The 23,156-nt window shown below is 39.5% G+C and overlaps 2 protein-coding genes across 4 annotated transcripts; one reads left to right on the forward strand and one right to left on the reverse strand.

Annotated features, from left to right (window-relative positions):
* The first annotated feature begins 23 nt into the window (after nt 1-23).
* On the forward strand, nt 24-23,075 carry Strump (WASH complex subunit strump). 2 transcript variants are annotated; one of them, XR_011159102.1, is made up of 13 exons: nt 24-279; nt 332-434; nt 1,264-1,455; nt 1,511-1,722; nt 1,777-3,194; nt 3,248-3,468; nt 3,750-3,979; nt 4,028-4,474; nt 4,524-4,729; nt 4,785-4,938; nt 4,988-5,145; nt 22,545-22,794; nt 22,848-23,075. XR_011159102.1 is itself a non-coding variant. In XM_069045389.1 (12 exons), the coding sequence occupies exons 1-11, from the start codon at nt 158-160 to the stop codon at nt 5,142-5,144; spliced, it is 3,462 nt and encodes a 1,153-aa protein (XP_068901490.1). In that variant the 5' UTR covers nt 25-157; the 3' UTR covers nt 5,145; nt 22,848-23,075. The 2 variants fall into 2 exon arrangements, 1 of the variants encoding a protein (XP_068901490.1); XM_069045389.1 differs by lacking the exon at nt 22,545-22,794 and having other exon boundaries at nt 25-279.
* Nucleotides 5,197-22,541, reverse strand: Dhc16F (Dynein heavy chain at 16F). 2 transcript variants are annotated; one of them, XM_069045383.1, is made up of 53 exons: nt 22,049-22,541; nt 21,763-21,967; nt 21,326-21,710; nt 21,134-21,272; nt 20,987-21,080; nt 20,752-20,932; nt 20,537-20,703; nt 20,263-20,489; nt 20,035-20,209; nt 19,606-19,987; nt 19,429-19,557; nt 19,124-19,381; nt 18,867-19,076; nt 18,607-18,819; nt 18,412-18,558; nt 18,189-18,365; nt 17,550-18,142; nt 17,307-17,497; nt 16,992-17,253; nt 16,795-16,940; nt 16,476-16,747; nt 16,215-16,427; nt 15,977-16,162; nt 15,541-15,924; nt 15,267-15,490; nt 15,008-15,219; nt 14,700-14,955; nt 13,719-13,911; nt 13,192-13,671; nt 12,946-13,136; nt 12,724-12,896; nt 12,494-12,677; nt 12,279-12,444; nt 12,070-12,231; nt 11,841-12,017; nt 11,598-11,794; nt 11,305-11,550; nt 11,020-11,257; nt 10,807-10,967; nt 10,431-10,758; nt 10,210-10,382; nt 9,982-10,162; nt 9,746-9,925; nt 7,620-8,191; nt 7,368-7,569; nt 7,077-7,317; nt 6,826-7,026; nt 6,364-6,776; nt 6,135-6,314; nt 5,972-6,064; nt 5,721-5,921; nt 5,551-5,668; nt 5,197-5,499 (listed from the first exon to the last, which is right to left on the reverse strand). In XM_069045383.1, the coding sequence occupies exons 2-53, from the start codon at nt 21,873-21,875 to the stop codon at nt 5,270-5,272; spliced, it is 11,817 nt and encodes a 3,938-aa protein (XP_068901484.1). In that variant the 5' UTR covers nt 21,876-21,967; nt 22,049-22,541; the 3' UTR covers nt 5,197-5,269. The 2 variants fall into 2 exon arrangements, with proteins under 2 accessions (XP_068901484.1, XP_068901474.1); XM_069045373.1 differs by having other exon boundaries at nt 20,537-20,932.
* Nucleotides 23,076-23,156: the final 81 nt, after the last annotated feature.

A 23,156-nucleotide genomic window follows, 5' to 3' on the forward strand; every position in this document is an offset into this window, starting at 1 on the left:
GTAGCACGGTGTACATTACAAACGAATGAGTTTTGACAGCAACTCCCAATTTGAGGTTAGATTATTTGTTTTGACGTTGTCAGAAATGTGTGAATAACAAAAAATAAAATAATATACACCAATTTCATTTGAACTTTTGTATTGAAACGAAGCAAGAATGCCGGATTTCCTTGCCGAAAACAACGTATGTGGTCAGACAATTTTGCAATTGGTTTCTAGAGGGAACGCAATTATTGCTGAACTACTTCGACTGAAAGATTACATACCCCAGACGTACAGGTTCGTGTCTACAAGAGGGTCTGTACATTTTTAAATAAATTAACAATTTTAGATTAGCAACCAAAGATGATGTGCAAAAATATGGTGACATTATACTAGATTTCAGTTACTTCAAAATTGAAGAAGCTCAAAATTATAAAATTGAAAACTCTGAGGTAGGTGTGTGACAGTGTAATGTGTAAATTGCTTGATGTGGCACAAGTCAAGATAATATATTTTCAAGACTGTTTTGTAATAGTTGAGATGTAGAGAAAAGTGAAAACATAAAATGTTGATAAAAAAGAAACAGTCATTTTGGATAATGGTACAAAATTGATGACATTTCTTGGGTTTTATAAAAATGAAAAATAAATTTCACATTACTGAGCTTGTGGAATATCAGTGCGATTTTTGAAAAAAAGTTTTAGCCACTTTTAAGCCCGGTTTATTCACCTTCAAGTAAATTTATCTGGCCAGTAGTTGCTATGATTTAGAATCTGCTATTGGTAGATCCCTGATAATTACCGTTCAAATAAAGTTACTTGAAGGTGAATAAACCGGGTCTAAGAGCCCGATTTCAAATCATGGTGGCAAATAGGTGGCGCAGCGCAAATGTGTAGCTATCTTTGTCCTACACATTAATTACCAATATGCGTCATCTTTCTCTCTTGTGCCGTTACCATGACAAGTGCGACCGTCGCAAGTCAACTTGAAATCGGCCTCATAGAGCCGGTTTCACCAACGTGAGTTAAATTTAACTACAGATTAAAATATACGAAAACATTGTTATAACAATAGGTAACCAAAGTAACGCAGCATTTTAACCTACAGTTAACTTTATCTAGCGTTGGTGAAACCGGCCCTTAGACTAATTTATTTAGTTACACAGTTTATTATTTATTGTCTAGTTGTATCTATAGTTGTCAACAATAGATACCATTTTAAAACAATTTTAGGTGTACTTTTTCTTGTAACTTCATTTTAATTTTTCTTTGCATTTATTAGCAATTGCAAGACCTGGATGAAGAATTTCGAGACAATCACATAGAAATGATAAACAGATTCTATTTAACTTTTGAAAGTATCCACACATACATAACTGATCTAAATCACTTTCTTGATGAACTTGAGGAAGGATATTACATTCACCAGTCTCTAGAGACAATTTTTACAGACATGGAGGGAAAACAGTTGCTTGTAATACATGTTCTCTTTCACATTTGCAATGCGTTATATTCTGCATCACTTTTAGTGTGAAGCTTTGTATTTGTACGGCCTAATGCTACTAATCATTGACGCTTACATTGAAGGTATCATTCGCGAAAGACTTTTAGTGTCTTACTACCGATATACTCCCCAAAGAAGCGATACTCAAAGTCAGATCGATGACGTATGTAAATTACTTCGAGACACTGGGTATAATACAGTCAGGAAACCAAACAACTATCCAGAGGATTATTTCCAGTAATTTTTTTTATTGACAATTTAGACATGATTCAATGATGGTACAAATTGTAGACGAGTTCCTATTAAATCAACATATGTAGACGTAGTAATTGGTCACTTGCGTTCAGACGATATTTATGGTCAGCTATCCGTATACCCATTACCCAAACATAGAAGTACAGCTTTAGCCCACCAAGCTTCAATGCTATATGTTTGTCTGTTCTTCTCAACAAACATTTTGCACTCACAAACGGCCATCATGAGAGAAATTGTTGACAAATATTTTCCAGACAACTGGGTTATTTCAGTTTACATGGGCTTTATTGTGAATCTGGCAGAAACTTGGGAACCGTTCAAAGCTGCGAAGCTAGCACTCAACAACACTCTAGAAAGTGTGAACATAAAGGGATACGCCAATAGTTACGGGGGTAGCGTAATGGCATTGCTCAAAGCGAGCAATCTAAAATTAAAAGAAGGAAACTTGACGAAGGACAATTTATTGAAAGATGTCAACAACATTATTAATTTGTTGAGGGATTGCAACTTCACAATTCGTTGGTTAATGCTGCACACTATAATCAAACCAGGGAAAAGTGATAAAAACAAGAAATTGAAGCAACTGCGCGAGCTTGTGTTGAGCGAGTCAAAGCTGGAACAAGTGCAGCTGTTCAAGCTGCTTCTTAACACGGCTCAACTGGAACTTATCACCAGAGACATCTACAAAAGTCTCCTGACCGAGAAGGAGAACCAGTGGAAAGACTTGAAGGAGGAGAGCTTCAAGAGTTTGGTCGAATTGTCCGAAGTTTTCAGTGGCACCAAACCGCTGACCCGCATCCAGAAAAACGAGAATTTGCAACAGTGGTTTTTGGAGATATCGAAACAAGTAGAGACCCTCAACCAAGACGATGGGGCTTCGTCGAGGAAGATTGTACAGCTGATACAAGCTCTGGAGGAAGTGCAGGAGTTCCATCAGTTAGAGTCGAACATGCAAGTGATACAGTTTTTGTCCGAGACGAGAAAGTGCATGCATCAAATGATACGAAACATGAACATCAAGGAAGACGTCTTGATCACTTTGCAGATAATTGGCGACTTGAGTTACGCCTGGGAGCTGATCGATTCGTTCACTCCCATCATGCAGTTGGGCATCAAGAGAGAGCCGACTCTTGTCATCAAGCTGAGGGCCATTTTCCTTAAACTCTCATCCGCGTTGGAGGTCCCGCTGTTGCGGATCAATCAAGCCCACAGTGAAGATTTTATTTCGGTGTCGCAGTATTACAGCAGCGAGCTCGAGATCTACGTGAGGAAAGTACTGCAGATCATACCGAAAATGATGTTTGAAAAAATGGCCAGGATAATAGAGATACAAACGTCGATATTGAAAGAGTTGCCGACCAGGTTGGATAAGGACAAGCTGAAAGATTATGCGCAGCTCAACGAGAGATTCGAGTTTGCCGAACTCACCCATTCAATCTCAGTTTTCAGTCAAGGTGAAATAGATGTATTTGCAAATTTTTCTCACGCTAGATTTTCACATTTTTAGGTATGAGGATGATGAAGAGTACGCTAGTTGGAGTGATTTGTTTGGACCCGAAACAACTTCTCGAAGACGGCATTCGGAAAGAACTTGTGCAATATATTTCAAAAGCGTTGCATTCGGGGCTGATCTTTAATCACAAATCCAAGGCGGACGAGCTTGATCAACGTTTAGTTTCGTTGGGACATATTATGGATGGCTACAAAAGGTCGTTTGAATATATTCAGGTAAGTAGTTGCACAATTTATGAAAACATTTTTAGAACTGCTGTGTTGGAAAATTGTAGAATTTTTTTTTTGAAATTACGTTTTTGTATATATTTTAAAATTTAAGCTCTACAAATGTGTAAACATAAACATTAACTATATTAGGGTGGATTTGAAAGTTGCACTGGCATTATTAGACCAACAAAAATGACAGTTGAGATCTCTGCAGTTGTCAATTCAGTGGCTGTCAAAATTTTTGTATAATTCATATTATGCAATTTTAATGATTAATTTTGTTTTAGGATTACATAAACATAAATGGTTTGAAAATTTGGCAAGAAGAGGTCACTCGCATTATTAATTATAACGTGGAACAGGAATGCAATGGATTTTTACGCAACAAAGTCCACACTTGGGAGAGTGCTTACCAGAGCCGCCACGTTCCCATCCCTCTGTACCCTTCAACAGACAACATAAGCGAGAATTTCATTGGTAGACTGGCACGAGAAATCATGCGATTGACAGATCCCAGGTGAGAGTGAATAATTTAAATTGTGAGTTATTTTCAAAATCATTTCAGACAATCCGTTTATCTCGACCAAATGTCGACATGGTATGACATAAAAACTCACAAACCCATAGTTAATAAGGAGACCATCGCTTTGGTAGTATCAGCCATAGAAATTTCAGGCCTGGTGGGGTTGGACAGGCTTTTTTCGTTTATGATCATATCAAATTTGCAAAAGTTATCAGGGTTTTTGGAGAATAAAAGTCCTAAAACTAACTCCTGGCATAATATTTTATCCAACATTCAAAAAGAAATCAGTGCTGTTGATGACATGCAGAATCCTGTCAAGTTCTATCAAAACTGCATCAATAGAACTACGAAAATATGGAACGATTTTCTTGACTGTATTTTATTGGTGGGCCAGTTGCAATTGCTCAGGAATTTAATAGCATTTCATTTAAACAAGTCTTGTAAATTTAACGCGAAAAATTTGGAATCGTCATTGCGATCGCTGAACAAGTAAGTTGTTAGAGTTGTTTTAATGTGCCTTTGCAGTTGATATTTGTAGAGCGTTGTTGTTAGACATCACTAGTGGAAATTATAGCCCTGGCGAAGAAGTTATGTCTACTCTATCCCATTACTTTGATTATTCAGGATTAAATAATTCTTTTAACAAAATATACATTACATCAAAATATGACGAGAATCATTCCGTTACAATATTTATATTTGTGATAGCGCATTTGAATAAACTTTTTCTTTTGCGGCAAATAGGTAGAATACTAAAGAAAAAATAATTTCTCGTACAATTTAAAAAAATACATTTTAGGAAATATAAGCAAAAGAAATTCGGATCAAATCGATGGGACTGCATTTGCTGTTGCGATACATTCACTAATCAAACAGTTCCACGACAAGTTGAATAAAAGTTTTATTAAACTGCTGATAGACTACATCACACAACTCACAAGATTCAGCATTAGGTAAGTTTTAAGACGCATCTCCCCAAAAAGTTAAATGCCCTTGTTTCAGTATTAAAAGTTCTGAGTTACCATTAGAAGTTTCGTTGGCAATGAATTTTCTTGAAACGTACGCCAATTATTCCGAGTCTTCGAGGAGAAGTGTAAGTGAGATTATACCAGAGGAAATTTTGCATTTGCAACAAACGCTGATCTCCACAACGAGTTAAGGTAAATTTAAATTTTAATATAAATAAGTGGATAAGGTATTGGAAAAAACAATTTTAGCACTTGTTTTAGTTATAAAACGTTCTATTCTTAACTAATTCGCATTAACTATAACGTGATTGATTAATTAATCGGTGATTTGTGTCAACAATGCGGTTCCTTTAAGAATCCAGTAACTTTGCGGTTTATCGGTTGGCAACAATACAGCAATAACAAAATTTGTACTGTGACCGGTGGTCGATAACACCCCTGCTCTTACCGAAGTTTTGTAAAGAGGTGTGACATATCGCTTATCATTAGGAGGCATTTCGGTTTTCGGTAACATCCAGATGGCCGGTAACAACGGATTAATTTCACCTACGAATACAGAACATTATAGAGAAAAATTGTTTCAAAAACTTTTTAAACCTGGTTTAGCATCCACTAGTTTTAATGTTCTCGTATCCCAACGGCAGGCATCTGCAAAAAGTCCATGAATTATAGCACCGTCTTGTGGATGATGTAATCCTTTGTAGACAGACATCTCCTAAAAACGTCCCATTTTGGAATACGTTTTTTTGTCAAAAAGAAATACGCACTTCGTGTTCCAGTTCGTCGTGCACCCTTTTCACATCTTCTTGTTCAATTATTACTCTTTGTACCTCGAAGTCGAACTTGAGTTGATCAATGGGTAAATTGTATTTTCTAGCGTGTGTTTGCAAAGTTCCCGTCAAAAACCCTTGAGGAAAATAAAAACCAGATATCCAGTACGAAGCAGGTTGGCCGTACTTCACCCAGATCTGCAAACATTCAAATGTTCTAAAAGTGTCACGAAAATATGCTTGCTTACGCTTATGAAGTCCAGCCGGAGGACTAAATCGTGTATCCAGCTTCCGAGACTCTTTAACGAATTGTAACTTTTGTTGGACCACATTTTGGGAACCTAAAGACACGTTTACAAAAATGATATTATTTTTCGAGACTCCAATATCCAATTAAATCTGCGTACCCACCTGATTGTTCGTGAAGGCCACGTAAACTTCTTCCAGAGCTTCCGACATCACCACTAAACCCTTAATTGCTTTTTTCAAGTTGTCCATCGAATTATGGATAAGTTTAAGTAGTTTGTTGTAACGATCAACCTCTTGCATTAAAACGGTGGTAAGTGACGGTAAACGACCTTTCTCATCTCTCTGAAAGACTTACGTATATTTTGTGCAAAGGTGGATATTTTTTTATTACTTTGAACATGTTGACGTTAGCCTCGTCAGTTTTTATTTTGGTCATTATGGAATCTGTAACTAAGTTAGCCAACTCGAAGACGATGTCATCTGTGTGGTGTCCATCACCTCCACCAGCTGTGTGGGGTTGGCTTTCCATTATTGTTAAAATTATGTTTTGCGTTTCTTTGATCTGATACGCAATATTGGCGTTCTCGTGCATTCCGAATATTTCTGGTTCTTCTAGAATAGGTAAACTGTCAATGAATTGTTGGTAGCTCTCCAGTTTGGAATGTGTGGGACAGTAGTAGATCCCACTGCTGGAATATTTGTAACTGGGTCTCAAAATTTGAGGAGAGAAGAATATTTTTAGAATGGTTTTCAAGCACCTCAAGTCCCAGTAGTCTGTGACTCTGCCACCGTAAGTAATTTCCCCTGAAAACTTAACCGTCACAGTTTTCCCCCTTCAACTCCAGTCTCTAACCTGTTAGGTACTCCAAAGCATCCCACGGGATTGTTCTTTCAGCGCAAAACATCTTCAAAGTGTTAAAAGCAAATTCTCTGTCGCTGTCGTTGAATTCGTACGTTATGTTCCAGCCCAGAGGCCCAAATTTTTTCCTTTCCTGAATGATCGCGTGAAACATGCAGATTCCGAAAATCATGCACCGCCAGTTTTGCTTCAGTGCTAGTTCATTTCCAAATTATAAACTGCTCGTTTGACAGATTAATACTCACGATGGTCCTCGAAAAAGTCTTGCAACATGTCAGTGAAAGCTCTTTTGATGTTTGCCCTGATGCCTTTCGGAGGTTCGTTCGTGACTTTGACAGAATTTTGCAAAACTGACACTGGAAACGCTTTTGAAGGCATCGAACTCATGTACAGTCGAAATTCCTTGTGTACTTTCGCCGATTGTTCAGCTATTCGTTGTATTAGTCTCTCCATGGCCAACATCCACGAGGTTGCCAAGTGACAGTTCTAAAAATCGCTCGTTTCAAGAGTGGCTTTACGTAAAAATGTGACAGTACTTGGAGGAACACCCAATCGCCACGTTCCAGTCCTTGTTCGATTATTTTTTCCGCTACAGGACCTTGCCCTTGCCCCAGAGAGATCGACCTAATTCTCTCTTTAAAACCCATTTCATCGGCAAATCGTTGGAAAGATCCAAATGGATCGGAACCTGGACTCAGCACGAAAACAAGCGGAGTCGTGTTGGATGTGTCTTGAAATCTTAAAAGAAAGAGTTGTCACAGTGCTTAAACATTTTGTTAAATTCTCACAGGATCTGTAAGGAAACTTGCGGACTTTCGATAAACGCTTTTCCAAGCTTGCTTTTGACATATTCCGTAATTGCGAAAACCAATTTTTCTTCTTTTAATGTCTTCAGCAGTAACAATTTATTGAAGTCATCCAGTAGCTTATCCCAATCTACAGCGCTCTGTGGCGCTGCTTTCTGAATTACCGTTATGCTCTGATGAAAATCAGATATTTTTATCTCAATGGTGTTGGTGATTTCATGTGGTAGTTGTTTAAATTCTGGAATAGTAATAGCCAAAAAGTTGGCCGCCAGCCACATAGCATCAGTAATTGTGGGGTAATTAGGTTTCTGGGGTAATTCTATTTTGGCGCCGACTGGTCCCCTCAGTAAGAAATTCCACTGTAAGTCTGAAATCTCGCCCTTTTCGTGCAAAATACCAACACAAAGCATGAAACTGTAAACGAGTTTGTGTCTTTCGAAGAGGCCTCTGGAAACATTGGTGTAGACGAATAAAGTGATTTCTTTCAACAAAGTATTCAGTCTCTTCTGTAGGTCGGTGCTTTTTTGGCTAGTCTCAATTACAGTGTTAAATATCTAAAAAAAAAATGGTTATTTAGCATTTTTTTGTGATAACATAAAGCCGAGTTTATTACTATTTATTTATTTTTAATTATTTATTTACTATTTATTAGTTGTTACTAAAAAAATAGATAAAAAGTAAGGTTGGCAGAGTTACTTCCTGGTAGGTATTTTCTACATTGTTTGGTTGGCAGCGTTGATATAAATTTGACAAGCAGCCAATTTTTGAATGTTTCGAGAGATACCGCAGTTATAGTATTTTTATCTTCCTAAGGAATTTTGGCTTAAGTCATAAATAAACCGAACAAAGACCCTACTTAAAGAAATTTATTGTGATATTGTACCTGTCAATCACTAGCCGGCCTCGGAGAAAAAAATTACCTGGGGGTAGTACTCAAAATATTTGTCGGAGACCCACTAGTGATTGACAGGCACAATATGACAATAAATTTCTTTAAGTAGGGTCTTTGTTCGGTTTATTTAGGGTTTAAGTCAGAATTCCTTAGGAAGTTACAAGCACTATACGTTTTACACTTTTTGAAGTGAAACTTTTTATGGGCGGGTCTTGAAATTCTGATCGGCAACCTTTTTGTGTGACGAAAAGTGGTGGGGGTAAACACTATTGGGTCGAGTGGAAGCAGTGTCTCTGTCTTTGTCACACTCACGGCATTTATCAATAATGTCCTCTCTTTGATTTGGAGGCTTAAAAATGAACAAGAGTTACGCTTTTCGATATTGTTTAGTGTTATCGTTGTTTATAATTTATTTTCTTCATTAAAATATACAATTTTGTTGTTAATATGCTATTTAAAAGTGATTGATGAATAATTACAATGTTTCCCTGTAATACAAAAGTTTCACTTCTTTACGACACATTCTGGTTTTTTTTTTGTTCTACACTGTCAGAATTTGAGAATTTTCTCTTGTGTGAACGGATTTTGATAAATTTGACAACTTGTCAAAACGAAACGTCAAGCTAATTTTAAAGATTTTAAGCGATTTGGAGCCTTTGGGGGGCTCGTCGAACAAAAAAACGTTGTATTCAACTCGTTCTTGTGTAATTTGGGCTTTTTTGGCACTCGTGGACCTTTAAAACGCTCGTTTCACTCGAGTTTTAAACTCGCCCACTCATGCCAAAAAAAGCTCAAATTACATACGAACTCGTTAAATAAACTACTACAGTTGGCTTCAAAAAAAAACGGGAATTGAAATCTGACCTAATGTGAATTGGAAATTTAATTTGTCAATTTATGTCAATTTGTGTCCGTTTGACAGTAGTATTTCTGACACATAAGTGCAGTTTTTTAACCTAAACTCTAAAAGGCCGTTGCAAACTATAAAAATTTAATAAAATCTGACAGAACTTTTTCTGACAGTTCCCGTTTTTTTTTTGAAGCCAACCGTATAATTAGGTGTGGTCGCGTTTAATGTAAAATATACATTAATTTTGAAAAATTTACACTAGGAAGTGGACTGCTGGTAAAGACGCCAGGAATAATTGTTACATTCATATTGTGGAATTTCTACGTGGTGCGTTAAATTATCTATTTCCAAATATGTTTTACTCACTTGTTTGAAGTACTTTAGAGAATATTGATACATGGGGTCAATTTCTGCGAGCTGTGCGATAACAAAATAAAGCACCGACCCTCTAATCGCTACAGTTCTGTATTTCTCACGAGCTTCTGATATCTTATGTTCTGTTGACTCGGTTTCGATCAGTCGTGCGGCAATAACAGCGGAAGTTTCCTAAAGTCACATTAAATTTTACCAGATAAAATTCATTTCTTTCCTAATAACATTACTTTGCTCTCATTGAGAGTTTCAATTAATTCTTCGTCGTCCAAAATGTTGCCTTCCGATTGATACAACAACTTCAATATTTTGTCTTCGATGAGTTTAAGTTGTGTTTTGTCGTTATTGATTCGTACAATCAATTCTGTTCGTTGAGATTCCAAATCAGGCCGTTCTAATCGCACCACCTCACTGAAATACATTTTAGACTCATAAAAAATCTTCGGATCTGTGCTTACGCCAAGAGTTGGTCCTCTAAACCGGAAGGAGTCACGGTGAAATTGACAATTGTCACTTGTATGCAAATTTCTGGTAAATAGTGCGGATTTGCCAACTTTGTGGTCACATAAAACTTGAAATTAGAATCGTACTCTATGTCTGAATCTCCTAATCGTATGAGAAGCCTTCCGCTCTAAAAAGCGCGTTTAAAAACATTGAAAATTTGTGAAATAATTTAAACCTGCATGAAGGTTTGTTTCATAAGTATGGGACGCAAAGTGGGATCCAAAGTTTCTCCGACTTCTTCGAGGAGTACAGGTTTACCGATACGAATTGCACTTTCCAAAACTCTCAAAAAATTTGCGTCTGTCAGTTTGACAACTCTGAGGTCGTTAGCCGCTTCCATTTGACGTATCCATCGATTCGCTTGTTCTTGGGGGTCTATCATCAGAGCCCATCTGCTAGCCTGGGTCACAAGAATCGCGTTTTCGGTAGAGACGGTATCTCTAGGTAGGCCGAAAGAGTTCCACATGCGGATGTCGTAGGGATCGGCCAGGACCGTAATCAAACTGCGAAAAATTCACTTATTTTGTGTTTCAAAATGTGTAGAAAGTCACCTGAAATTTTGTGACGCTGGAATTTCGAGTTCTTTGCATTCTTGGACCCACATGTCTACCAGTTCAACGCGATATGAACTCGTGAAGGCACCTAAATACGCCACACAAGCTGCCGCTATTAAGGCATTACCCAGTAAATTTTTAAGCTCCGTGGCAAAATCCTAAATTGTTCAACTCTAAATCGCACACTTGCAACACCGACTTAGAACTTACTTTGATAGACTTCTCCCATCTGGTTTGTTCATCACCCAGAGCAACGTTGAGCCGACCCGCACGGTTCAGTCTGTTCGACGTCAGCTCCATTTCGGCTTCAAGAGTATCTTTTTCGGCCACAGTTTGATTAAATTTAGCTTCTAGGCCCGCAATCATCGCTTCTACTTCGGCAAGTTGTCTTTGTTTCTCTCTCAGTAGTCCCATAACTTGATTCAGTTCTTTTTCAGCCTGTTCCAGTCTACATTACACCGTATTAAATCGTGTTTGTTTGGTGTCAGTCGTTACCTTTTTCTCTTCGGTTCCACAATTTTGAACACTTTGGCGTACATGTCGACGGCTCTCACCCACATGCACATACTCTTGCACGCTTTAGACACTCTACCAACTTTGTCGGGGACAAAATCTGGATGGTCGATGTAGGTTTTCAATTTTCGCAACATGGGATCCGTTATATGATTTTTATCGTATTCTTGCAGCTTTTTCAGAAAGTTCACGTCACCGAGAACTATCTTGGCAGAAGGCCAGTCCGTCCTAAAAACGTTCTTAAAAACCAGTTCTATCGAATTTTGTAATCATACTTTGCTCCCAATAAAAGACAAATTGATTCCATGACGAACTGTACAAGTTTTGGCGGTTTTTGAAACACTTTTACTTCATTAATATCGTTTTTATTCAATGCTTCCAACGCTTTAGTCGCAGCGTCTAAGGCCGGCAGTGCTGTATCTAAATCTCTTTGAGCGTCATCCGCCAGAGCTTGAGTATCTTCTGCTTTCACCTAATCCACGATACTTAGATCTGTTTTGCTTATGATCTAAACTCACCTTAGCAATTTCTTCGTCATTTTTCACCACAGCTCGAACTTTGTCGGCCTGTTTTTGTTCTTTTGTCAAATTTGTCATCAAGTCATCCACAGCGATAGACTTCTCCGTCAACACAGGTTCTAAAGCTGTCAACGTATCTTTCATGGTTTGAATAACCGCATTGGTTTCGTACAATTTCTTTAAAATATTATTGTTACATTCAAATCAACATTAAATTGGACTCGCTTACGTGCAACCCATTAGAGATTCTGTCTCGCTTGAAATGGACTTGTTCTTTCTTAATTGCCAACATAATTTTGTACAATTTTAGCAGTTCCAGATAACTGCTAGGAGTGGTGTAGTAGTGGCGCCTCATCTCTTCGTAAAACCTTTGTGTCATTGCTTCAACACTCTGCAAACCGCCGTGAAAAATTTTGCAAGCGATTTTCCAAAACCTACCTCGTGCATCGTCACACATATTGTGGATAAATTGTTACAAACTTCTTCGCTTCCTAAGCTTTGCAGAGCGTTTTGAGACACAGATAGTAGCGCGTCGTGGGGCCACTTTTCGAACCAGTCAATAGTGCAACAGTTTACCAGCGAAGGAAACATACGACATCTCCGCCTGAGACGAAATGTTCAGAAATGATGTCGTAGATTGATCGCATAATTACCTAAAAGCGTCTCCCACGGGACTCATGCATATTACCAAGTGTAAATTGCTGCGAACTCGACTTATGAAGTGGTCATATATTCCGTCTCTGTTGGTAGGGTCGATTCCGACAGCCTTAGCCGGATCCCTGACAGCAATAATTACCTTTTCGTATTCGTCAGCTTCAAACAGATTTGGAACTTCCCCTAAAATGTTGTATTCAGTAAGTTTTCCCCACGCAAAAATACGTACCAGAATTCAGTATGTTGTTAATGTCCTCCAAAAAGTCTTCCTGCACTATTTGTGTGTCGGTGAACAAGAACACCGAGTTTGCGTTGTTGGCACCAGCGTTGAAATACATTTTTCTCAAGTCTTCGAAAAAGTAGCTTCGATCGTAGTTCCTTGTTAGTTCGATTTGAAAACACCTACAAATTACCCAATACAAACTGCAACGATCGAGCTTAAGATACTGACTTGTAAGCGTTCAGATGAGACGACAGTCTTGTCAGACTCTGCTTTCCCATCCCTCCGACCCCAACTAAAAGAGCGTTTCCACGCTCAGATCTCAAGATTCTGGCAATGCGAACACAGTGCTCGATTGCATCCATGAAAAATATCAGATGCATGTCTTTAGACTCGAGAAGATTGTAATCATCTAGGTAATCCTAAAAATCGAACGGTTAGATGTAGATCATAAACTGGGGGAAGATTTGTTTGTACTTGTAGCACACTCCTCATTTTGTCAATATTTTTGATTTCTTCATATATGCGATCTTGTTTGTTGGCGCCGTATTGCATGAAGTCTCCAAACAGTAGCAAAGGTGGATTTGTGATGACCGGTTGGTCCGGAAGCGCCAAAACTGCTGTTCCAAAATTTCGACCGCAGATTTCCCTCATTAGGAAATAAAAATAAGACTTGTCCTCTATGTTGATCAAACGATCGTGAAACACGCGCAAGCATTCGTGGTAAAACAGTCGCAACATCACAATTTCTTCCCTCATGGTGCCCGAATCGGCTTGAAGTACTCCTTGGACGCACTTGGAGAGATCGCGAAGGTTGAACACGTAGTGGGATTTGGCAGGGGTTGGTAACAAGTCTGTTGCTATTCTGAGATATATCTCGACGGCAGCACCTACCATGTAGTCGGCCAAATCTCTGATTTCGTTGGAAAAGTCAAAGAGGAACCCTCTGAGTATTGCCTGAAAAGCAAAAACGTAGACGAAGAGATGCGCCACGGACACAGTACCTTGAAAATCGCTTTGAGGGAGAATTCATTTGGTGGGGGGACGAGCAGCATCCCGAAAAAGCGGACGAATCGGGGGGTCAGCGGGTTTCTTCCCCCTCCAGGGGGGGCGCAAGCTGCCGAGATGATCACGTCTCGAATTTCCTTCCAGAAGAGTTTCTCGCGATCGTACAAACCACCATAGGTCAAGAATTGCCTGTTACAATTTCAGTCTCAAATAAACTCATCGCGACATAATTAGGTATAAGTAAATTCAAAAAACTCCTGGACTGTCAAAATTAAATTTTAAATAAAATGCTTGTTTTGACTGTACTTGGATATAAAAAAATTTCGCTAGTGTACCGACATCAAAATTTAGTTACAAAATATATTTAGGTTATGTTTTCATTTTTAATCATTGAACTAAAAATGTTTTGAATCATTCATTGCTTCGAACACTTGAAGTGAAATGCAGCAACTAAATGAATTAGAGCAATTTAATAAAGTTTATAGAAAACACGCGACAAAATGAAAACAGGTAACAAATTAAACAACAACCAAAATCATCCAAAATAAACTAATCTGTTCATTTATTATTTAACACTTGATTAACACTTCTCTGCAAAATTTTGATTTCTGAATCACAAGAACGAACACCAATTCTTAGTTAACAATACTGGACCGGCTTTGGCACAAATTTGTAATTTCTTCCCGTTATTATCACTTTTTTGTTTGTTCCTCATAATAATTTCTTATGGCCCTCTTCTCTCGCGCGACTAGAACCACCCTAGTTCGTTTTGAACTTTCCATTTTAACTTTTTTACAAAATACATTTAAATAATTTTGCAATTTATTTGACAATGTCAATTTAAACAAATGAATAGTATGAAAAATTAAAAAATCATAGATAACAACTGGGCAATATGAAAATAACTAGTGATTTAACCAACCTAACAACTGTAATTTTGATTTTGACAGTCCAGATGTTTATTGAATGGACTTTACCTCAAGAGTTCGATGGGCGGTTGGGCTCCGTACGTCTCCAATTTTGGCATATTCACGTCATCCACAAACACGATAACCTTTTTGCCCAAAGGGGCCCCCAGCAAAGTCTTCTTCTTCTTCTCCAGTTTCAACTCCAGAATCTCTTGCGTCCTGAAACTGCTGGTTTGCGCCGAAAAGTTGATCGTCACGGGGACGTATAAACCCGTTTCGAACAATTTATTGAGGACATCTTTCGCAATCACCGACTTCCCCACACCTGCAAAAGTTATCAACTTAATTTTGTGGCTCAATTTTTTTCAAGCTGTTACCCGTATCTCCCACGAAAAGAACTGGATAGTTGACGTACATGAGGCGCTCCATCACGTAACCGAACCGTACGGTGTCCGTGGTGGGAACCAGGGTTTCAAAGAACGGCGTGTCTTTGTTGTACGAAAAAGTGGGTAGCATTTTGACCCAAGGTTCCAGTCGATGGTCGTTCACGTTCATGAACACGCCAAAAAGGTCGACTCCAGGGGGCAATCTAAACATTTGAACTGAACGCGTGAATTGTTGACAACGTTTTAATACCTCGAATCTGGATGTTCCTCAAACTGGTCCCTCACGTAGGTCTCAAATTTCTCTCTCGACGTGTCGGAGAGGTTACCACCGAGCGCCCAAGCATACGCGAATATAAATATCTGGCACAGGTAACTCTTCACTTTGCTCTTTTCTCCGATGTTTTCCAAGGAGTTAGGTACGTTTATGTAACTTTCGATAATTGCACACAACATGGCCACTTTACTAATGTCGACCTTAAACACCGATTGCACCAAGTACCTACCGCTAAAACTTGAAACCTTACCTGGTGCATGCTATATTCTCCGTGTTTCTTGATGTAAGCAAAACCTTTTTCGACTGCATGTTCAAATAAGCTAACCAGCAACATTTTTAGTTCCGCGTTCACAACACTTTCGTCGAGACGTTGGACCCACGATTTGGCGTAAGGCAGCCAACCTATCTCGTCTGGGTCGATGTACACCATCCCGCATCTGCTGACTGTTGCTGGTGATGCCTGGGCCAGATCCATCACCTCAAAAATCATGTGCACGTATGGTGTCAACTTGATTCTTTCAGAATTTGCCAAACACAACATTTTGTTGTCGTCTAGGACGGTGTTCAGGTTTTCGATCCAGACGGCATCGACCGGTCCGTCGCATATTATCCACTGGTGATCTTCTTCCGTGCACTGTCAAATTGTCATCAAAATTCCGCACCTACTAGTTGCGAAAAGTTCTAACCTGCACCGCTGTCCTCATCATGATACCCATAAGCCCGTCCCGCCACTCCAGCGTGTAGACATTTACCTCACCGTAAAGCTCCCCAGCGGTTACAGCTTTGGGGTTCATCGTGTACGTGTGAACCGGGTGGTAGTAAGGTCCTTCGATTCCGTCGCTGTGCATCTTCGTCAGTGCTTTATTCAAAGTCTGGAATGTTATCGATCAAAAGTGGAAGACTGTCGAGATTCGCATTCTGTACGTTCAAGACGGTACTCTTTCCGCCACCAGTGGGACCCACCAGCATGACACCCCATCTGACGATCATGGTCTCGTGGAACTGAATCACTTTCTTTACCAATGCCATCTCAGGTTGTAACGCTTGCGCGATCATAACGTCAACGATAGTTTCTTGGAATTTGCCGTAATCTTGCTCCGGGAGTTCTATTCCAGGAAACAAGTCGCCCAAAATTCCCTACACAAAAAAGTTTATTTTTTAAACCACTTGCCAAAACGTAATTACTTGAAACAGGAGCGAATCGTCGGCCAAAAATTTCGGCAGATTGCTATCTCGCAGCGCACAAATTAAAACGACATCTTCATCTCTATCTGGAGTTGCACGTTTCAGAGCCCCCGCCATAACTAAAACGCTTTTTACAGCGCGCATCCCAAAATCGTAGTGGTCCTGTTGAGAAAGTTGCTCGCTACAGAGCTTGTACATTTGGACCATCTTCTGTGACAACACTTTCGACGACTCGAAGCCTTCGGAATACAAAATTACTTCGGCGATTAGTGCTGCAAGAAACGTCTAAGTTTTGAGACGAAACACTGTCTGGTTTTACCATAGTCGGGCACCATCATGGCAATAGGTCTGAACATAGCTTTCAAATTATCCGGAAGCTCAGTTCTTCCAGCGTAACCTGGATTCATCGTGATAAACGCCGCGCATCTTTGCACCAATTTAATTTCTCTTCCTTCGAACATGAACCTAATCAAAACAGTCACAATTGTATCAACACAACGCTTGCGTCGAGTTTACCGTTGTAATTTAGCCGCTTTTGCATTTCTTATCGTGATGATCTGTTGAGCTATCACCGACAACACTTCGATGTCGATGCGGTTAAACTCGTCGAAGCAACACCAAGCTCCTGACTGGGCAAGCCCAGAGAAAAATCTGCCCATCATTTTGTAGTCGAGGCCTTCCGAACAGTTGAACACCACACACTGTATAGCCAGAGCTTTGGCCAAGTCTTTGGTGGTTTCAGTTTTTCCTGTACCGGCAGGTCCAGCCGGAGCTCCTCCTAAAAATCGAAATATAATTTGTTCAATAGCTGTACTAGTAAATTGCAATTACCCAAATCCAGTTGGAGGGCACCCATGAGGCACAAGTAGCACCTGTCAGTCAGAGGTGTTATTACCAAAACCCCCGCAGCCCCCAAATATTCGTAACCGTAAACGTAGTGAGCTGACGACATACGAGCGATGCAGTCGTCTAAATGGTCATCCCAGTAATATCGCAGAACTTTCAACCAATCAAAACTGTCACTGTGAACCCAAAACAATTGAAGCGGTTGTTGATGTGGCCATCATCTCTTACCTTTTCGCAACATTGTGTTCTACCATATTGTGGATCGTGTCTCTTGCGTGAACGTCGATAGTTATCAAAGCAATCAGGACCTTCCTTGTGACAGAATCTAAATCCGTCCGGATCAGCGCTGCCAAGTCGTTGAGGTCATTTATACACTTCTGTTCGTACTTTTCCAAATGACCGTGAGCGTCAGAGTGGTCCAGTATCTTGTGGACTCCTTTCGCCCACATGATTTGGGAGACTGTCAAAACTATCTGGTTGGGGTGCCTGACCATCCACTCGGTTCTTGGACTCTGCTGGTAATCAGCTAGCGATGCTTTCATTAACTTCCTCAGGGAAAAAACCATCGACTGTTCGACTTTTCCCAACCAGTCTTCAACATTTCCCCTCGCTTTGAGGCCCTTGGTAAGACCAACTCTTTCGCTTTCGGGACTTATCATGGCCGCGATGTTCGTGGTGAGCATCGTCACAGATTTCGATTTACCCAGGTCACCTTCGTCGCCGCCAATGCCCAGTTCGTCCTCTTTGGAGGCAAACTCCAGTTTGGCAATTGCGTCGAAGCATTTGCGGAGATGGGGTTGGACAGCGTGGGGATTTCTCGTCTGAAAGAACAGTTAAAAGGTCGATTTTTAAAGTGGCGTGGGTCACCTGGGCCAGTATTTCCAACAGTTCGTCGTTCGAGAGGAAGTAGAAGCGAGGAAACGCCACACGTTTCACTTCCAGGTACGACTCCAAACACTTCATGATTTGCTCCAAGAGAGCGTTGTTCTTTTGGAGATCCTCGAGGGTGCCGGGGAACAAAGCGGCTTCCATTGCCAAAGGCATCTACCAAATGTGATCAATCGGCCACCATTTTACATTTCAAAATTACCTTCGCCGTCCTTCTCATGATTAGCTTCCAGGACTTGTCCACTATGAGAAACAGTTTTGACTCGCTGGGGAGTTGCCTCTGGATATCTGGCGCGGAAAAAATCACTTCCAAATAAATCCAACTCTGCTGGCACGACACCCACTCGTCCTAAAACTCATTGTGACCCAAAAGAATTCCACAGTCTCGAATTCTTACCAGGGTTCTGGAGAATAAGTCTAGTTGACGTGCCCACTCCTCCACTCTCGCTTTTATGGGCCCCACGTGTCTTGAACTTGCGATTGTGGTAATGTTGATGGTGCTGTCGTCCAGCACAGTTTGCACTTCTTCAAGCGAGCCAAGAATGTACACATCTTTGGAATCTTTGTGGAGCATCACTTGGAATTCCAGAGTCTTCCAAGCTTCCTCCACCTAGAATTCTACCAGTTTAAATGACTTTCCAAAATCAACAGACAGACCTTTTTGAGAAGAGCTTCCAATCCAGCTTCACTGCTAGCTTGTCCCGAAATTTCTTGAAGCTCGTTGCCGTACGAGAACACTTTCAGATTTTCTAAAAGCTGCAACGTAACCGTTTCTTCAGGTTTGAATTTGTATCCCAAGATGTTCTCCACTAATATCCAGTGGCGCTGGCGAAGAGAGGGGTTGCGCAAGAACGCCACAACAGGGAGCTACAAATTCGCCTTAATTTACGAGTTTCTTCACTTGTTTTTGTTACCTTGTTCTTCATCAGTTCCACGTCGTCTTTTAACTTAGGAACAATCAGATTTTTGGGCAGACCTTTTTCCAGAAGAGTAATATTCTTGATGGTTTTGGCCGTGAACAGATTCATTTCGTCCACGTTTAATTCATGGAAATCAGAATTGTACCACTCGTCGAGAGTCTTGCTCCAGGAAGTTACACTCTCCCACAGCAGCATACGTAATTTGACGTCAGCCATGACCTCATCCAAAATGTCAAATCTGGTAACTTCAAGCTAAAAGTTTAAAGTGAGCGTAAATTTATTTTTTGCAAATTTTTTACCCTAAATTCTTTCTGGTAACCCTTGAACTCCGCAGCTCTTTCTTGGCAAGCCACCAGTCGGTCATACAGATCGTTTAAGAACTCTGTTACTTCACCGATATTTGAGTCGATGTCGTACAACCACGGTTGCTAAAAATTTGAATAAAACGCCAATCTTTTAACTGATGCAAAACCCACCATGCACTCGTCCTTTATTTTACCAACTTCAGAGATCAACGCGCTTATGTCCTTGTTCATTTGGTCGTTGAAACTCTTTAGTATTTTAGGAGTTTCGTCGATCCTCCTGTCAACTAAATTTCTCAAAGAGGCCATAGTCACACTGACTCCAAGATAATTCGACATGTCTTCGTCGGGAATCGGTATCGCAAACTCCTCCATGATATCGTACAGTTCTTTACAGTAGTCTAGATCCGTTTCCATGTCGTTGAGTTTCGAATTTGCATCTTCCAAATACTCCAAATATTTGACGTAATCTACAGTGGTGACGGGTTGGTGGTTTAGCGTGTTTTCCATGTCGTCGGACGCCTCCATCAATCTGTCGATTTCATTTTTGCCGATCCTGCAAATCATCACCGTAAAAAATGCAACAAAATCTGTGGGTTGTACCATGGAAGAATATTTGTCAACGCTGCGATGAGTCGTTCGGGTTCGGGTTTGGCTCCATCTTTGAAGTTCTTCAGTTGCAAATTTAGCAATCCGAATGGTTGATTGAGAATGATACCGTCAATGATGTCAATTTCTCGATGAAATCTGTTACACATGTTGCGAAACGTTTCAATATCTGTTTAAAAGATTACACTTAATCTGACGATAATACATTATTTAAAAAGATACCCTTTTCTTGTTTTATATGCTCTTCTTCAACTAGTTCATCTTCGGCGAAGAATTCTCGAATGTAGTCAAACCTGTTGACGTACATCTGTGCCAAGTCGTAATTGTAATTGAACTGTTCAATAACTCTTTGTCTTTCAGATTCAAGTCTTCTGTCGTCATTTAAATAAAAAGTTAAGCTGGGGCCCCACCCGCATATCCTCTCTTCTTCTTTTCCATTTATTATTGGACTAGAATTTCAAGTTAGTAAATGATATTGATCGTGAATTTTCCTCACTTTGTGAATATTTTATACATCTCGTCTGCCGTGAACGATTTTATTGCCTTACAGTGCTCCTGCCACAAGTCCATAATTTGGTTGAATATGTCCAGAGTGACATTCAGAGATGGATCTAGAGAGAGCTTCTCCGAATCGAGCACCACGTCAGTGATGAACAAAGGAAGCTTCAAAACAACTTCAGTTTTGTGGTTTCGATGGTTTAAAAAAACTACCTGTGGGGCGTCATCTGGGCGAGGCTTTTCTAAAACACCGTTGATATCAACCGTTTCGATCGTTTCTTGTGAGGGTAAAAATTGGATGTGCTTTTCTAGGATTATGTTAAGATCGTCTGTGGAGCGGGTGATTAAATTATGCATCAGATCAATCATCAAATAATCAGCAAGTATTATAAAACTGGAATTGTTAATTTCAGCGTTAAAAGTTTGACAATTTGTTGATAATGCAAACCATGTTAAGCGCATGCAAAACTTCTTTTTAGCCGCTTGTTCAATGTAGGAAGTTTTCTTCGCTTGCGCTTTAGCTATCGCCCCTCGTTTTCGCTCTAAAATATTTCAAATAGAGTACCTTGTTAAATAAAGCTCAAAAAACTAGTACCTTTGCTCGGTTCTATTAGGAGCTCGTTTGGTACAAAACCTTTGGCTAAAAGGGCACCGTGACAGGAATTGCCGACGATGTCTTTTGCCACTTCCCTAAATTCTTGCAATTTTTCAGAAACAGATTCTAACTTTTCCATCTTAAATGAAACAACGTTAAAACAAATCTCACACTGTCATTCTCAATTTAGACCTGATTTTCTATAAAATAGAAGAGCAGAAAGTCTTCTATGCACTCGGCATCGATAAAAGAGATGTCAGTCATTTTGTCGCACATCTGTTGTATGGCCAAAAGCCCCGCTCCCAACTCTTTATTCAGGATGAATAAATTGTCGTTCAGGTGCGTCTGAGCCGCTTTGAATTTTTTACGAACGACAGCTTTCCTCCAGACATAAAAACCCTTCCATAATCGAAAACGGTAAAACGTGCGGAAGTGCATCAATTTGCAGTACATCAGATATTCCCTTTCCCACACGTCTAAAGGCGTGAATACGTTCTCGACGCCTGTATGTTGCATCACGCCTTTGGTGCTCATGGTAAAGAAATTGGATTTGTCAACTTTGGTATAGGGTACAACGCTAGAAAAAGTTCGATCAAAACTCTACTTTTTGGTTGATTTTCGGCATTTACCTGAGGGCGTAAGGTGAATACAGTTCCGATGATTTCGGAACTGTATACGTCATGTAAATAAATGAACCGTCTGTTGCGTTTCTCATTTTGTTTATCCATTCTGTTTGATTCATAACATCGTGCAGTCTTGCATGAGGAAAAACGGGTTCCTTTGCTACCGAACTGGGGCCCGAGTCTCGCTTAAATTTTAACCCAAATCTAGAAACTGAAATTGCAAACAAACGTTTATTTCGAATCGAACAAGGTTGACATGATACAGATTTTTATTGCGATTTTGGATTTTTACCTTCGCCGGAGGCAGTGTCTTCTTCTGATGAGCTGAGTTCGATATCCTCTGAAGCACTTCGCTTACGACTCAGTAAGTTTTCTTGAATTTCAGAAAAGCCAGCCTAGAAAAATATAATAGCACTGTCTTTCAGTCCAACACCTTCATTCATTCGAAGGTAGTTTATTATAAACAAATTGACCCATTTTTTATTAATTGTAGTAGATATGTGAAAAGACTTACCAAAGGTTCTGGTGGCTCTTTTCTGTATTCAATTTTTTCGAGTAATTTCTTGTGTGGAATGTGAAATGAGATGGCATTGGAATCTCTTTAAATAACAAGAAAGTTATGTGTTAAAAATCGAAATGTGTAATGGAACTAACAGATTAAAAACTACGTTTTGTAGAAATAATCAACTTTTTTTTATTTGCAATACCGAATGTCTTTAAGAGAAATTTCAATTTGTTTTAAGGTTTAAAATTGATTACATATTTCCAAATAAGAAAATTTCTTATAGGTACCCGAAGAATCAATTTTTTTTTACTCACAATAAAGAATTAAATCTTTGATTGGGGTTTTAACGATTAAGATTAACACAAAAAATAATTATATTGTTTAGTTTATTAAACCTCGTGTTACCATTAAAAATAAATAAAGAGTAGGCGTTGGTAGCTGTTAGGCGTTACCATGACAACTAAACAAAATAAATATTATTTGGCTTGCATTTTTCTGGTATCAACGTGTCAAAATTGTTAATTCTTCAAAATGTAAGTTTTCTTCATTATTTCTCTTATTTGAATTTATTTTGTTTTTGTTCTAGTTCCTAGTATGTAAGCTCACCTGTGGAACGACTGAATTGGCTTGCAAATGAGTTTGTCCTCGACTTTGCTCTTCTCATTGGCCTCCGTCGCAAAAACACTTTCAGCGCGTCCACTTCTCGAGCTTTGCCTAGATTTGCTTATTTCTCCAAACGGCTCGTCCATTTCCATGTTTCTACAGTCTTATATGCACTTCACAATTATTACACAATATTTTATATTTTTCAGAACTGTTGTTTTATTTCCATGACAACCTCCTCATTTGTTTCCAGCGAGCAAAGCAAACTTCGATTTGTTTTCCAAATGGCAGC

Source organism: Tenebrio molitor, chromosome 1 (assembly GCF_963966145.1).
Source record: "Tenebrio molitor chromosome 1, icTenMoli1.1, whole genome shotgun sequence".
Taxonomy (NCBI): Eukaryota; Metazoa; Arthropoda; class Insecta; order Coleoptera; family Tenebrionidae; genus Tenebrio; species Tenebrio molitor.